The 14,359-nt window shown below is 41.3% G+C and overlaps 1 protein-coding gene across 3 annotated transcripts in view; it reads right to left on the minus strand.

The window, feature by feature from the left end:
- The window catches only part of PIAS1 (protein inhibitor of activated STAT 1), a 62,405-nt gene that overhangs the window by 18,856 nt on the left and 29,190 nt on the right, over positions 1 to 14,359 (minus strand). For all 3 annotated transcript variants that reach the window (XM_030497371.1, XM_030497370.1, XM_030497372.1), the window contains 4 exons: positions 2,914 to 2,998; positions 2,258 to 2,305; positions 921 to 1,011; positions 550 to 684 (listed from right to left, as the gene is read on the minus strand). In XM_030497371.1, coding sequence (XP_030353231.1) covers positions 550 to 684; positions 921 to 1,011; positions 2,258 to 2,305; positions 2,914 to 2,998 — 359 coding nt within the window. The remainder of the gene's footprint in view (positions 1 to 549; positions 685 to 920; positions 1,012 to 2,257; positions 2,306 to 2,913; positions 2,999 to 14,359) is intronic.

Below are 14,359 nucleotides of genomic sequence, written 5' to 3' on the forward strand. Positions count from 1 at the left end.
TATAAACCCATGACTTTTTAAATATTAAGTATAAGTTGTGAGAAGTGAAAAGTAAATAGGGCAAATTAAATCTCCTGGGCCCTGCTGAGTCGCTGTGCTTTGTGTCCACATTTACAGTTAGAAAAGTCCACCCTGTACCGGATGTCATGCGCTAGTTACAAGTTGAAGCAAAGGTTTGCCAAGACCCTAAATTCAGGGTAGTGTGAAGTTAAACAAAGTGTGAAGAAAACCTTGTAGTGTGAAGTTAAACAAATAAGCAAAGAAAAGGTTTATGGGATGTCTTGATCTTATTATCTTCTGGGTGCTCAGAGAGGTGGGGGGGGGTGGTGAAGGGGGAGAGATCACACCAAAATATTTGAGGGCTACTGATTGAAGGGAACATGTCATATCTGCCCAGCATAAAGTAATACCATCAAAAGGAAGAGTCTACTATGAAACCATTAAGTATTTTCTGCACAATTAAATTTGCTTATCTTTCAAATCTTTTCAACAGATGCCAAAGCAGAAACTAATAAGCTTTAGGCAGCATGAGGCACCCGAGTTACTTACTCTTCCAATTTCTGCAGTCCATGAAACAACGATTGTGTTTGGTACCGTCGTAGACAACCTGACGAGTGAGGTAATGTTGATTGGTCGGCTGGGTCGCTTTGGTTCAACACCATTTTTGGTTGGTGGAAGATAGCCCTAGAAATCAAGGTATTTATCCCTTCAGCAAGAAACAAATTCAATACTGCTTTTGCCACCTTCCCCTCTCACCACAACCCTGCCCCATTCAATAAAAGCTGCTGCGTCTCACCTGAACCACTCTCCCTCATCAATTTAAGGAGGGAGAGATACATCAGACTATAAAGGCTGATTTCTGACAGACATATCCTAATAATGCTATCCAAATGTATATATCAAAATAACACTTTACTTACTGGAAGGCTGCATGGTTTCCCATTTACTTTCACACACAGATTGGGTGGGAAATGATCTTCTTGTGGACAACTGGTTTCTGATAAACAAAACCTAAAAGCAAAGAGGTTCCATCACCTTTCACTTCTAAGTTGATTGAAAGATCATCTCTTTCTAGAAGGAATTTCTTTTCCTCTGAGTTACGAAAGCATGACAGATTTTGCTGAACACAGCTGTACAGATCATTAAGCAGGAAAGCCCCCCAAAATTACAGGTTTGGATTAAGATGGTTGTAGGTTCCTCCTCAGATTTCTTGAATTCCTCAGACTGACTCATTCAGATATGCAGGTTCCTGTTACACAAGACAGATCATCCCAACTTCTTTCCTACCATTTCTCCAGCCTGACCTCTTGATAAAAGCCCAGTCTCTTCAACTCCCCCTCCTCCAGCTTCAGTAAACCAGGCAGCTGTTCAGCCACAGCATCAAATGTTATCCTCGTGCCTATGTCAAGCCTCTTACAAAAGTTCAGGCAGTTTTATTTATTTACTTAAGTTCAGGCTTATTTGCTGCTGGAACTAAAGCAAGACACACCCTTCCTTGTACTACCAAATGTGTGTAGGCCAAGCTCACGGACAATAGGCATTCAAAGGACCAAAAAGAGCCTCTCAGCTCCACTGGATTTCTTCCAGGGGACCTGCCCCATCCATGCAAATGTACCATCACATCAGGGTACAGCTACTGAACGCAGCTACCAGGCTGCTGCTCTCAAAGAGGGGGAGCTACCTTCTGTCCCTCTTTTCCCTCATGTCCTCCTTGTTGCTTTGTCCATCTCACCCTGCACCAAGCCAACCCAACTTGCTGATCAGCAGAAGGTATCCCAACAAGCGAGACCCAAAAGCAATTGCTTTCTGACTGGCGAGTTACAGCTCACCATGCAGGCATGACAGGGGGATGAAAGGCAAGATATACATTTTTGACAGGACCAAGCTCTAAGTCAGCTGTGCTCACAGCCCTCTGTGGAATTACAGGGATACATAGGATTTCATCAACTTACGTTTGTCAAAAGCTCTAAAACAACCTACAGGTTAAGCCCCAATAATCTAACATGTATGTATCTACAGGGTCATGCAGTGTTCTGACACTCCAGATATCACGCCACCAGCAACTTCAGGAAAGCTGCATGTAACAGGGATGAGTAGCTAAGTCTGCCCTTTGCAAAGCAGCCAACAGGAAGCTTTTCTCAGGAAAACAACAGGATGAGACCCTTCTCCATAAAGGAAAGCCTGACCTGCTGGGTAGCAGAGATCTCATATATTTTGAAAAACAGCAGCATCAAGGACAGGCGATACAAACACATACCTTAGCTGGACCTGTACTGTGAAGTCACATTTGGTCCCAGAAATATCCCTAGAAACAGCAGAACACAGGTTAAAACATACTGTTTACGCAATGGCTTCATCAATATTTTCTCAGAATTGCTCTAAGTTCAATGAATTTAAACCACACTTTCTGGTATATACAGGGTATACCACACTTCCCTTCTCCTGGTCAGTCAAACCAGCACTCTCAAAACACACTAAAAGGTACATTTTTTATTTTTCAAGGTAAATCAATCAATTACATTTTCATCTGAGCTCTGTAATTCCTTTTTGCTTTGTATGCTATAAGGAAAATTCTGATGGGTCACCAGGAAGTACCATCTTTATAATGAATAAACATAGAACTCGATAAAGGATCTGACAAAGGGCTGCAGGAAGGAGAGTTCTGTATTTGTACAGCACTTAGTGCAAGAGAAACCTGCCCAGTACTCACTGGACAGTGATGGTATTTCATTCTCTCTTCCTCACCATCAGCTTACATACAAAGGAGCAAAGAATTCCCCAGAAGAGTATCTTCTGAGGCCTTACACACACACCTGTGTTCTTTAAGATCCCGTTTCAAAATGAAAGATACAATAAACTAGTTCCTTGTTTAATTTATTTCTATTTAAATGCCATATTACTGGTCAGACTCACATTGAACTGCTGATTTGCTGCACTTGCTGCGGCGTCAGTGCAAACGCAAAGCAGGTTTCTCGAAAGCGCTGGCTGTTATCTGAGGCTGGAAGAAAACAAGAGATCATCACTTTAAAAACACCAAATGGAGAATAATTAACAGAACATCTCCTTTCATTCAAGTGTCTACATATACACACACACATTTTATAGCAAGCCCAACAGTACCACACACATCTGTTTCTGTAAAGCATTTTAGAGGCAACAAGAAAGTTGCCATTTCAACCCTCCTGTAAATAAAAACACAATAAACAAAGTATATGCACAGAAAGTAGGCATTAAAAAGAGTGATACAGATAACAGCAAAGCTGAGACAAATCAGCTCAAGACTTTCCATCAGTCATGGTAACTTAACGCTAGATGTTCTTTGATACTAGATTAAAATACCCTTAGGAATTCTCATCAATCACTTTTTTACTTCCTTTAACACACGAGATCATGGATTAGCCTGTGAAAGCAGAGAGTGACCGAGAACTGCAACACATGGAGTTAAATGCACCAAATATTAAACATGCAAACAACTCATGAGATACACAAGCATGAAATCTGGTTTTAGAGTCCTTCAGCTCTGTGCCATAGTGCTCCATAACACACCAAGCACCTGCTGAAAATCAAAGTAACATTAGATATCTCCCAAATAGTGCTTGTATCTAAATCACATCCCTTCCCCAGGGCTGCAGGCACCACTGCAGCACAGAACCACACACAGTGGCAATGAAAATGGCTTTTCGGAAAAACAAAATCACATTTAAAGGAAGAAGCATCTCTCCAGAGAACAGTGCACCATGTTCATCAACACATGTGGTAAAGCTGCAAGAAGCTTGCCATTCCATTTCATTATTCCCAATAATGTTATAAGGTTATGAATAACTATATTGTGTATTAAACACTGGATAAATTCATCATTTTTTGTTTTACTATAATACACTTCCTGACTCATCCCTGAGTGACAGATGAGTGACTACTTCGGGGTGATACTTCAGAGACTTTGTTAAAAACAGCATGTGGTAGGTTGGAACCAACAATAGAACAGACATTGACTTCATATAAATATTAACAGCAGCAATCTCACCAAATTACATTTGTATCTTTCTCGTATGACAATGCTTCGAGACCTGTAAATTTTCTTACACTATATGCAACAACCACACGCAGTTCATTATCAGTTGCTCAAAAGCCAGATGAGTAGAGGAATAATACAGATCAAACAGCAACCTCTGAAAATACCAGGAATGGTAAATCTTTTTAGAAGCCTTAAATTATATAAATTTTTATATTTTACATGCATATATTTCCTCTTTCCCCAATAATAAGTTGTACCGTAATGTCCAAAGCAGCATCCGGGCTGAGGTGCAGCCTCATGTTAATGTTCAGTCAGATGCTCACGGCTACAGTATCCTGCATCTATTTTTACTTTAATACATTTTCAACTCCATTTCTTCAAGTGAGAACCACGCTGAGCCTCAGACAACAGCCACTCGTGGTATCACAGTGCAGGGATTTGCAGGAAATATAAACACAATGTATACAATTAACAATGAAAATCTGTAACAATATTTGTCTTCAATACCATTTTGTACTTATTTTTAGTTATAAATGGAAGGATCAGAACTATATACTGTACTCAACAAAAGAATTAGCAAAGTCAATGCACTGCAGACCAGAGAACTGAATGAATTGAAGTTATTATTTCAGATTTTTACAGGGTTAAATGTGGCCTTAATCTGCTGGGTATATTCTCCTCCCATGTATTGTTTCTTTACCCTGGAAATTGACAGCTTTGGCTTTATTAGAAATGTTCTGGAAGGTCTTTGTGAACTTCTGTTGTGAACTCCAACACTTTTAATTAAAGGACAAAGCTGCTGAACATTTACTTTCATTTAAAACAATTATCCAAAGATGTTAAACAATAGTTACCAAAAAAAAGGCCTAAACCCACATTTCCCAAGCAATCTTTCAACTGCTCATCTTTTTGCTTGCCTTGGTTTTGCAGCATCCCCAATTTAAAGAATCAAGCAGGTGATAGAGGCAACAAACAGCACGAAAACTGGCAGAGCTGCCATCACAGAAACACAGCGGGATGACTGGCACGACTGGAGTTTTCCTCTGTTTGTTACTGGCTGGTATTAATGCAAGATGTGTTTTTGTTATACAGTGCTGTGTGATCTTGAAAAGTGGGGGTCGAACCTCTAGATTCAGTTTCATCATGCTTTTGCATGATTTATACATTAAAATGGCAGAAAATTCAAAAGCACATTCTTCAGTGCTGACATGGGAGCTTTGTAATTCCTGTTTTCTTCAGGAGCTGTGGTTGTAGCACATTTATAAGGCAGCAAATAGCCTCTGCTTGAATCCAAATTTTTTCAAAAGAAATAGCCACTTTGAACTCATAGCCATTAAAATACCCGAGAAACATAAGCATTACCAGGAACTGCATTGTGCACATGGCAGTTAACAAAATTGCTCTGAACTAGATTCCACCTAAAATGAGAAAGGTGAGGAGGGAGGTGTTGGAGTTCGGGGAGGCTGGTTGGTTTTAACACTGCCAGTTTAGACTAAGAACAAGCAGGCCTCCAACATTTGTTCTTACCCTGGCTACTAACTTCATAGAATCCCAGACTGGTTTGTGTTGGAAGGGACCTCAAAGCTCACCCAGCTCCATCCCCCTGCCACAGGCAGGGACACCTTCCACTAGAGCAGGTTGCTCCAAGCCCCTGTGTCCAACCTGGCCTTGAACACTGCCAGGGATGGGGCAGCCACAGCTTCTCTGGGCACCCTGTGCCAGCGCCTCAGCACCCTCACAGGGAAGAGCTGCTTCTTAATGTCTAATCCAAATCTACGCTCTTCCAGTTTAAAACTATTCCCCCTTGTCCTATCACTACATGCCTTTGTAAAAAGCCCCTCTCCAGTACCCCTTCTCTTCGTATGCACTCATCTTAATAACTCTAAGTCAAAGTCTATAAGCTGATAGATCAATGGTCCCCAGTGATTGGAGATGTTCATCACATGCTGCTTGATGTTTTCTTAGCTGTAAATCAGCATTAATATACACATGCCATGTTTCCAATACATTGCTTTTGTGTACAAGCAATCATTGTGATTACCACGGGAGCATGGCCAAATTGCAAAGAAGGAAGAAACAACTCGTTAATTAGGAAAAGATGATCCAAAAGCCAATCAAAATATTTCAAAACTCTTGACAGATCGAGCAGTACAGACAGAGGAAGACAGACAAGAAGTTACCTTACTCTAAACTATGGTCAGATTCTTCAATTAGTTTTAGGATACAGCTATAACCCCTGGACGTGTAGCTACCAACCAGAAAAAGCAAATTTAGTCACCGGTTGCCCAGTTCAGTGTGTGCTACCACATGTAAGTCTAACCTTTGGGAACAGGCACATTTCAGACCATTATAAAGATATAATTTTAATCTTTACATTCGGCACAATATTAAGAACTGGCAAGAACAAACTATACAAACAACAAACAGAATCAGTTTAACACAGACACAAAACGACTTGTAAAAGAGGCCAGGAATGACAGTGAAAATACTAGGCTATCACACTGGAAAGCACAGTTAAGTTTTACAAGGGCCGTGGTGGTTAAAAGCATTATTTCCATTTTCCAGCTCTCAGTTGAATCCCACTATTGCCCACTCTACCACCAACACACCGGGACGTCCTCCCACCACCCGTGGCAGGGAACCCACTCCATAACAGTGTTGAAAGCCAGGTTGCCAAAAGGAAGGGAGGGCAAAATACACTTCCCGTTGCAAAAGCATGGGGAGTTAATTCAGTTAAATATGGCAAGGAAAAGTCAACAGCTTCATAAAGACTCTTTTGCCACACTTGAAAACCAACTGCCTGTTGACTGTGCTGCCTCACATGCTAAAACCAAGGCTGTGAAGGGGTTTGTCATGGGGACCATGGGCGACACAAAAGAGGCAGGTTAGGGAGGAAGACCTTGTTTGTGCCTCTGAGGCTTGCCTAGGAGGAAGGGCACAAACAAAGCCAAAAGCATCCTCTAGAAGGGAGATGAAATATGTTTTTCCTTTGTGGTTTTCTCTAATCCACTCCCATATGTTTTTGCTCAATCTTTTCATACCCGTATCTATTCTTCTTAGATCTACTTATCCTACAAACAATGCACAGAAATTCCAACAAAACACATTAAACAGAGGTAATTTAGCAGCTTCACTATTAAATACTAAGCTTATCTATGACTACACAAACTCCTCTACTTCTAAGGACTTCAGATTTCCTAAGGAAGAGACACTGGAAATCTGGAATTCGAGAGTGTAGAAAAGCTAACAGATTTCTATTAGTTCATCTGGCGTATCTGCTGTGTTTAACACCGCCAAACAGATCCTGGCAAGTCAAGCACATCATCTACTTTCAAAGTTCTGGAGTATGATTAAAACCAGAAATACGCAAGTACAGAGTTTTCTACAAGAAAATCATTCTGATGGCAACCAACGCCCTGCAAACAACTATTATTATTTAACAAAAGAAAGGCAAAAATAGATCTCCAGTTGAAAACTGCGTGGATTAAAATAGAATTTCTAATCTAATAAAGCTGGAATCTAGCCAGGAGAAGAGAGTTAATATGAATCTTCTTAAAGTTGCCAGGAATGGGTTTGGGGGGTTGGGTTTGAGGCTTTTTTTGTATCTATGAATTATTAAGTTTTATAACCTCTTCTTTAGCACTCTGTGAATGGTACAGAGCTTGGAGGGTTAGTCAGGAGTGGTTCACAGGCCACGTCTCCTTTGCAACCTCAAAAAGGAGGTATGGTGCATAAATGTCTAATAGACTTTTTTAATTTACATATAAAGAACCAGTACAGAGTAATTGAAGAATAAATGCCACAAATCACAAGCATCACTTTACCTGGCTGCTAAAAACCTGCCTGAATAATTCAGAAATCTGAAAGGGCAGGTTTTGAAAGTATAATAAAAAGCTTTTCAAGCAGACCTGGGTAATTAAATGCGTGTCAACAAGGAGAGTTTCAGACAAGGCGTATAAAATCCACTTCTCATCTTACCAGAATCACACCAGTTTTGAGGGGGTGCTGGAGCGGGGTGGGCAAAGGGGAGTATTTGCTCTTTCTTCATTCATCCAGCTTAAATCCAGGAAAGGCAACGAATAAAATCCACATTTCCTTGTAAACATGTACATACACTCATTAAGGACCAGCACAAGCTCGGGTCTGTTGTCTTGCAGGTCCCCAACATTAGGACAACACACTCTAAAAAGCCTAAAACGTTGCAGAAACATTACAGAGCAGTTTCTTCTTCACAGCTATCCTTTCTACCAACTCACTATCACCACGGTTTCCTGAATTATTCCATGCTTACCTCACTCAAGCGATGATCCAAACAGCATATGGGATTGGTATACATTAAGCGAAAGTGGCCCAATTATGCTGTGCTGGTTGTGTATTTTGCTAAGACATTGCACATGAGTAATGAATTTTCCAAATTTCAGCAAAACCTATTTTAATACATGACAGTAGCATTCGCTGGACCTAAGCACTTAAAATTCTATATGAATGTGTATATGAATTCTATACATATGTGAGTATACAGACAATGAATTTAAGCAATAATGATGCGGGGGGGGAAAGAAAAAACACCATTTCCTACCAATTTTCTTCTTTATTTTGGAAAAACCCTACAGAGCTGGAGTGAAAAAAGAGCCCAGCTTGAGTGGCTGCATTTTCTACAGCTCTAAAAATATTCTGTTCCACCTCACCAGTACCCAGGGCTAAAAATAGCCACACAATCTTTCTGCGGTAAAATACCTCTTGCTGCCTTGAGAAAAAGCCCCTCTCTAAAGTTTCCATTCAACAACAGATACCTTCAAATCTTTAATGAATCTGATATTATCACGTCATCAAGGTGGTGATGCTTCCAAATGCAACTGCAGCTGACCACCATCCTACCATCCTGCCAACATACAATATAATCTTTTCCATCTATCATCACCAAGTGCACCTTATTGAATAGTGAAGGGAATAAAAAAATTACCTTCTAATACAGAAAGATACTTGGACTAAAATTAAACTTGCACTTTACATGGCAGTAATTACCTAAGTTCAGGCCATGAGAAAAACTATCATTGAACTGGCCTATTACCAATGATTTCCAATAATAGCATGTTTATTTCCGAAGGCAAAAATAGTTACGTTAAGTATCAGGGCTATAGCAGATTTTTGCTCCATGCTGTAAGATAAACAGGAGATGTCTAACTGGTTATTCACTAACCTAATACAGAACATAATTTGATAAGTTAAATTTGCCAAAAATTAGCCAGAAAAACCTAAGCATTGTAGAAGTTTTCAGCCCAACACATCAATAACTCTGCTTGTCTTCCCCAGATAGGAAAGATACCTCACGTTGCTGCAGCACAGACATCCTGCTTTTTCTCTTAAACAACAGAAGGCATTGTATCAATTTATGTTCAGTCCTCTTTCAAATAGCACTGCTGAAAATTTAACACATTGCCTCCAAGCTAGACCAAAATTACTGCATTTAGATTAAGGCACAGAAAATGTTTACCTTTTGAAAAGGTAAAATTCAGACAGGCTTTGAATTATGTCCAATTGCAGCAGAAGCCAGGAAATCCATAACACAATAACACACACACCTAGCTCCTCATAATGTAGTTTGTTCAAAATCTCTTGCATCTATCCTGAACAAGGTTCATTTATACAACTGCTTTTGGAGATGAGATCAACTGCCTGTGTCCAGTATGTTGTAATAACTGTACAGAAGCAGAAATCAAGCAGCGAGATGGAGGGGAAATGAGAGGATACACCTTAATGGGGGATCTAAACATCCCAGGATGCATCATCAGCCCTTTTAAAGCCACCACAACGTATGAAGTTCCTGGGTAACGCAGGTGCTTATACATAAACACTTCCTTTCTATTAACCACAACCTCTGAGCACCAAGCTCCTGCCATCTTCTGCAACCAAGCAGCGGTACCTTTGAAACTACTACCCACCGTACCCCAATGGCCTGCTACCCATTAAATGCACTTGCAGTGGGCAGTATCAGGTCAGTCCCTCCTCGGAGCCCCCCTGGAAGACAGGAAAAGCCTCTTGCTAATGGCTAAAGGCCCGTCAGACCAGGCCAAAGCTGGACTCTACACTCTGACCATCTCACAGGAGGGCCTGCAGAAGCGGTGGGCTTCGGGAGCTCAGTGCCACCGAGCTCACATCCAGCACCAAGAGAGATCCCAAATCCCCATTTCTGTTTCATCACTCGCCCTCTGTGACACCTAGGCCATTTCACTTCATTTCAATCATTTACCACAATGGATATTGCATGACTTATATCAAACCACTTCAAAACTACTTGAAGGAAGCATTGTAGTAAACACACAGATCATTCTTTTTCTTGACAGCAGCAACTAGCTCTTAACCCACTTCCATGGGTTACACTGCGCTACACTCACACTGCATCGCTGTGAAGTGACAGTGCCACATTCTTCACCTTAAAAGAGACGAAAAACGGAACTCAGGTTCTGGTCAGTCTGCTGCATTTATCACTTGAGATCTTTTTTGGGTTTTGTTCAACTTCAGTGTTAACAGTTAATACTCGGAACAGGCAGAGCTAAACTGGGGGTGGGAAAGGCTGGAAGAAAAGAGACGTGAAGGAGCTTATTTGAAATAGTGCCTAAATATATATATGAAAATAGCCTGGAAATACTCCAAGGGCTACAATTAATTCATAAATATTACATATTTTAAAACTCTTTATGATCCCCTGTATAAACAGAATAGATCAGCTGGAAACTCCGTGCAATTGGACAGGCATTTAGGTTTGGATTATTTTTTTTGATCAGTCATGGGTAAGAGCATTTCTGAGCAATGAGGATTTCTGAAGACCTTCAGTAAGCATTAAGGGACAACTTCATGTTGACCTTCCATGCAAGAACACTCTGTCCTCCCAACCTACCTCTGAGTATATATCCACCTACTCCAGCACATCTGTTCCACCATTTTGCCAGAAGGAAGGAACATCACTGGATTCTCCGTACTCAAGTCACTTCACCTCTTTATGCACCTAAATATATGTCTCGGAACATAACTGCTGCCATTCAGGCTTGAAAATTTTAGCTTCTCTTCCTAAGAGCACCGGCAGCAGTTAAAACACTTCACATGAGTGGTACTAAGAGCTGGCACTGCCACGTCCTTACACAGGGTCTCTGCTTCTAGCATGTTTTTACTCTCAACAAGAAAGTAGCAAGTTTTATAAGGCTAACAGGAAGGGTGAAAAAATAAGTTTAAAGTTCATGGTTAGATAACAGAGTCCCTAGTAAGCTCTCTGCCAGGCTTAGCGCACCCCGTATCAATCTTTATCTAAAAGCCATCATAAAGGGAGATAAAAGTATCTCTAAAAGACTCCAAGCTACTGAAGACTTCCAAGTCCCAGCAGCATTTCCAACAATTACTAAATGATCTCAACATCTTGGTTGTAAAAATACATATTGCCATAGCAGAGCTTCCTCTCTCACAGTATGTGGGCACCACTGCTAGGCCTCAAGCTCTCCAAGCACTCCACAGGGGACACCATGCCAAGCTTAGGTTGGTTCACTGATTATTACGGATTACTCACATGCTTTGAGTCAACCACGTGGTTTGCTGTAATTCCTTCTACTAAAAGCTTTAATTAGAATCACAGAATACCCTGAGTTGGAAGGGACCCACAAGAATCACTGAGCCCAACTCCTTATCAAAGTATCAGTTATCAAAAAGATACCCTAATTTGATCATGGAAAGCAAAGTGGCTTCCTGGATCCATTCACCTCAGAGCAGCGGTGTCTGAAAACATCTATATCCTGTAAGGTCCTGGAATTTGGGTGATCTCAGTTCTACGCATGAGGAGATTGAGCAATCAGCTAAAGAAAGCAATAATAAATTATACTCCTCTCCTTGCAGCACAAGAGCTACCCAGTTGGTTAAAGCTCTCTCAAAAGAAACAGACTCTAGACTATGGAAAGATTCCCTATACATGAACTTGAGGCATACCACATGCAAATACAAGTTGAAGCCAAAATAAAGAAACTTAAGTGCACTGTAATTCTAGTTGAGCTGCAGCACATGAACAAGACAGAGCTAATATTTCAGCTGCTTCTTGCACAATTAGAAGCTGTAGGGCCGGAAGTCAGAAAGCTCAAGCCCACATTGAGAATCTAGTGTTTTGTTGAACTTCCTCCCACAAAGTACATTTAGAAAAATAATAAACACAGAAGACAGTAAAAGCGTGACTTTCATCTAAACCGTGATACTGATTGCACAGAGCAACAGATCAGCCTGTTGATATATGGAAGGGAGAAGCACTTGCCAAACAAAACCCTTCTAGTTTCCAACCTAGATTTCTAAGTGAATTGTTTAATTGTTCAACAGCTGCACCTTGAACTACAGTCACCCTAAAGATTTCAGGCAGATCACTTGCAAGAGCTGTCTTCAAGAAGGCAGCACGTCCAAGTAGCCATGATCAATCACAGTCAAAAAGACTCTCAAGGTAAAGGCAAGTCAGAAGCACAAACACTGGTTTTAAGCACTTAATTCTTGAGGGCGGGCACCGGGGGTAAAATTCTGCTTCTTGAAATCCTGTTAAGATTAAGAAATTAAACTAAGACCTAACCAAATCAATACAAGCCTCAGAAGAGCCATCAGATGCTCCTTTCACCTGATGGAGCCAGTCTGGCAGCATGCTTTCTATAAAAGTAATACTGTGCCTCTCCAAAACACCTGATGTTTGGCCTCCTCCTGCCAGGAGGCTGAGGATTTGTCCTGGTTTCGGCTGGGATAGAGTTAAAAAAATCCCAATTTCGATGGCTCAGATGCGAGTTTCAATGTTGTTTTCCATATCACTTAAGCCTGAAGCACAGCAAATAAATTCTATGATGATCATGCATATGCCATTTGGACAGCTTTTAGAAGAGCAGCATAGCCCACAGCCTCTTTAATCCTTTAAACTGAAAAGGTTAATTTCCCCTTACAGGTAAGTAAAGACCCATAACCTAGTTAAAATGGTTTTTGAAACAACTACACAGCTAAAGCAATTAGGAATGACATGTGCTGTAACAAGAAGTATTTTTAACATGTTTAACTAATGTCTCTTCCATATTCATTTGGCAAAATTTTGGTACTCGTTACTCATCTCACAGCAAACACATTTCACCACACAAAAGATCTTATCTGTGTGGTACACATTACTCTTAGAAAATTGGCCCCATGCTTAAAAAGCAACCAAACAGCAGTGTCTGTGCATGGAGGGCTGAAAAAAAGGGAAAATTAAGTGAAACTGCAGCTTTGTTAAGAAACTAACAACCAAAATTCTCCTATTTAAGGAGGTCCTAGTCAAAAAACAACAGAGGAGTCACAGTAATAAGGCAACTTTCATACATTCCATCAAGGCCAACTGGATAGCTTTTCCTCCAAAAAAGACAATCGTCATAGAACCATGGACTGGTTGGGGTTGGAAGGGACCTTAAACCTCATCCAGTTCCAACCCCCTGCCACGGGCAGGGACACCTTCCACTAGAGCAGGTTGCTCCAAGCCCCTGTGTCCAACCTGGCCTTGAACACTGCCAGGGATGGGGCAGCCACAGCTTCTCTGGGCACCCTGTGCCAGCGCCTCAGCACCCTCACAGGGAACAGCTTCTGCCTCAGAGCTCATCTCAATCTCCCCTCTGGCAGTTTAAAGCCATTCCCCTTGTCCTGTCACTTCAAATCGTGGTTAACCATGGGGCAGAGAGCTCAGACTTCTCACTAACACTGCAAAATCTCAGTGCAGACTCACCCACCAACATACATTTCAGGATACAGAGCTTTCCCAGCTGGCTTCTACACAAAAACATCCAATAGAGATGCTTTCTCAATTTTGCAATGAGGATGACTAATAAAATATGGATCAAATTCACAGCTCTACTGAACATGGACAGATATCTCCTGTCTCAGATAAATAAACCCACTGACAGAGTCCTTGGGAGTAAAGAAAACTCTGTCATTCCCCAGCAGCACAACCGGCAGAACCACAATTGTCAGTATTAGCCACACGACTCTGCAAGAGCTATGCAGGAGTCCTGCACTTGAAACACTCGGAAGGAAGCAAGAGACTCTGCAATGTGAGCAGAGTAACAGCAGGAGAAGAGTCCCACCGCCAGCAGGGCCCAGCTGCTATTTTCAGTTCTTCAAACAAGAGCAGGTTGAGGTAGCACAGGCTGCGTTTACGAGTTCAACTAGCTGGGCAAGTCTGCTCTTCTGAAAGCTTCCTACTCACTGCTGCAAGTTGTACGGGCTGCTGTAAGACAGACAAAGTTATACAAGTTAGCCAAGAGCCTTCTAACGTTCCCTTGTCGCTTATGCTTCAGCCAGCCACATTGAAGTAAAGCT

This window comes from Strigops habroptila, chromosome 9 (genome assembly GCF_004027225.2).
Source record: "Strigops habroptila isolate Jane chromosome 9, bStrHab1.2.pri, whole genome shotgun sequence".
Lineage (NCBI taxonomy): Eukaryota > Metazoa > Chordata > Aves > Psittaciformes > Psittacidae > Strigops > Strigops habroptila.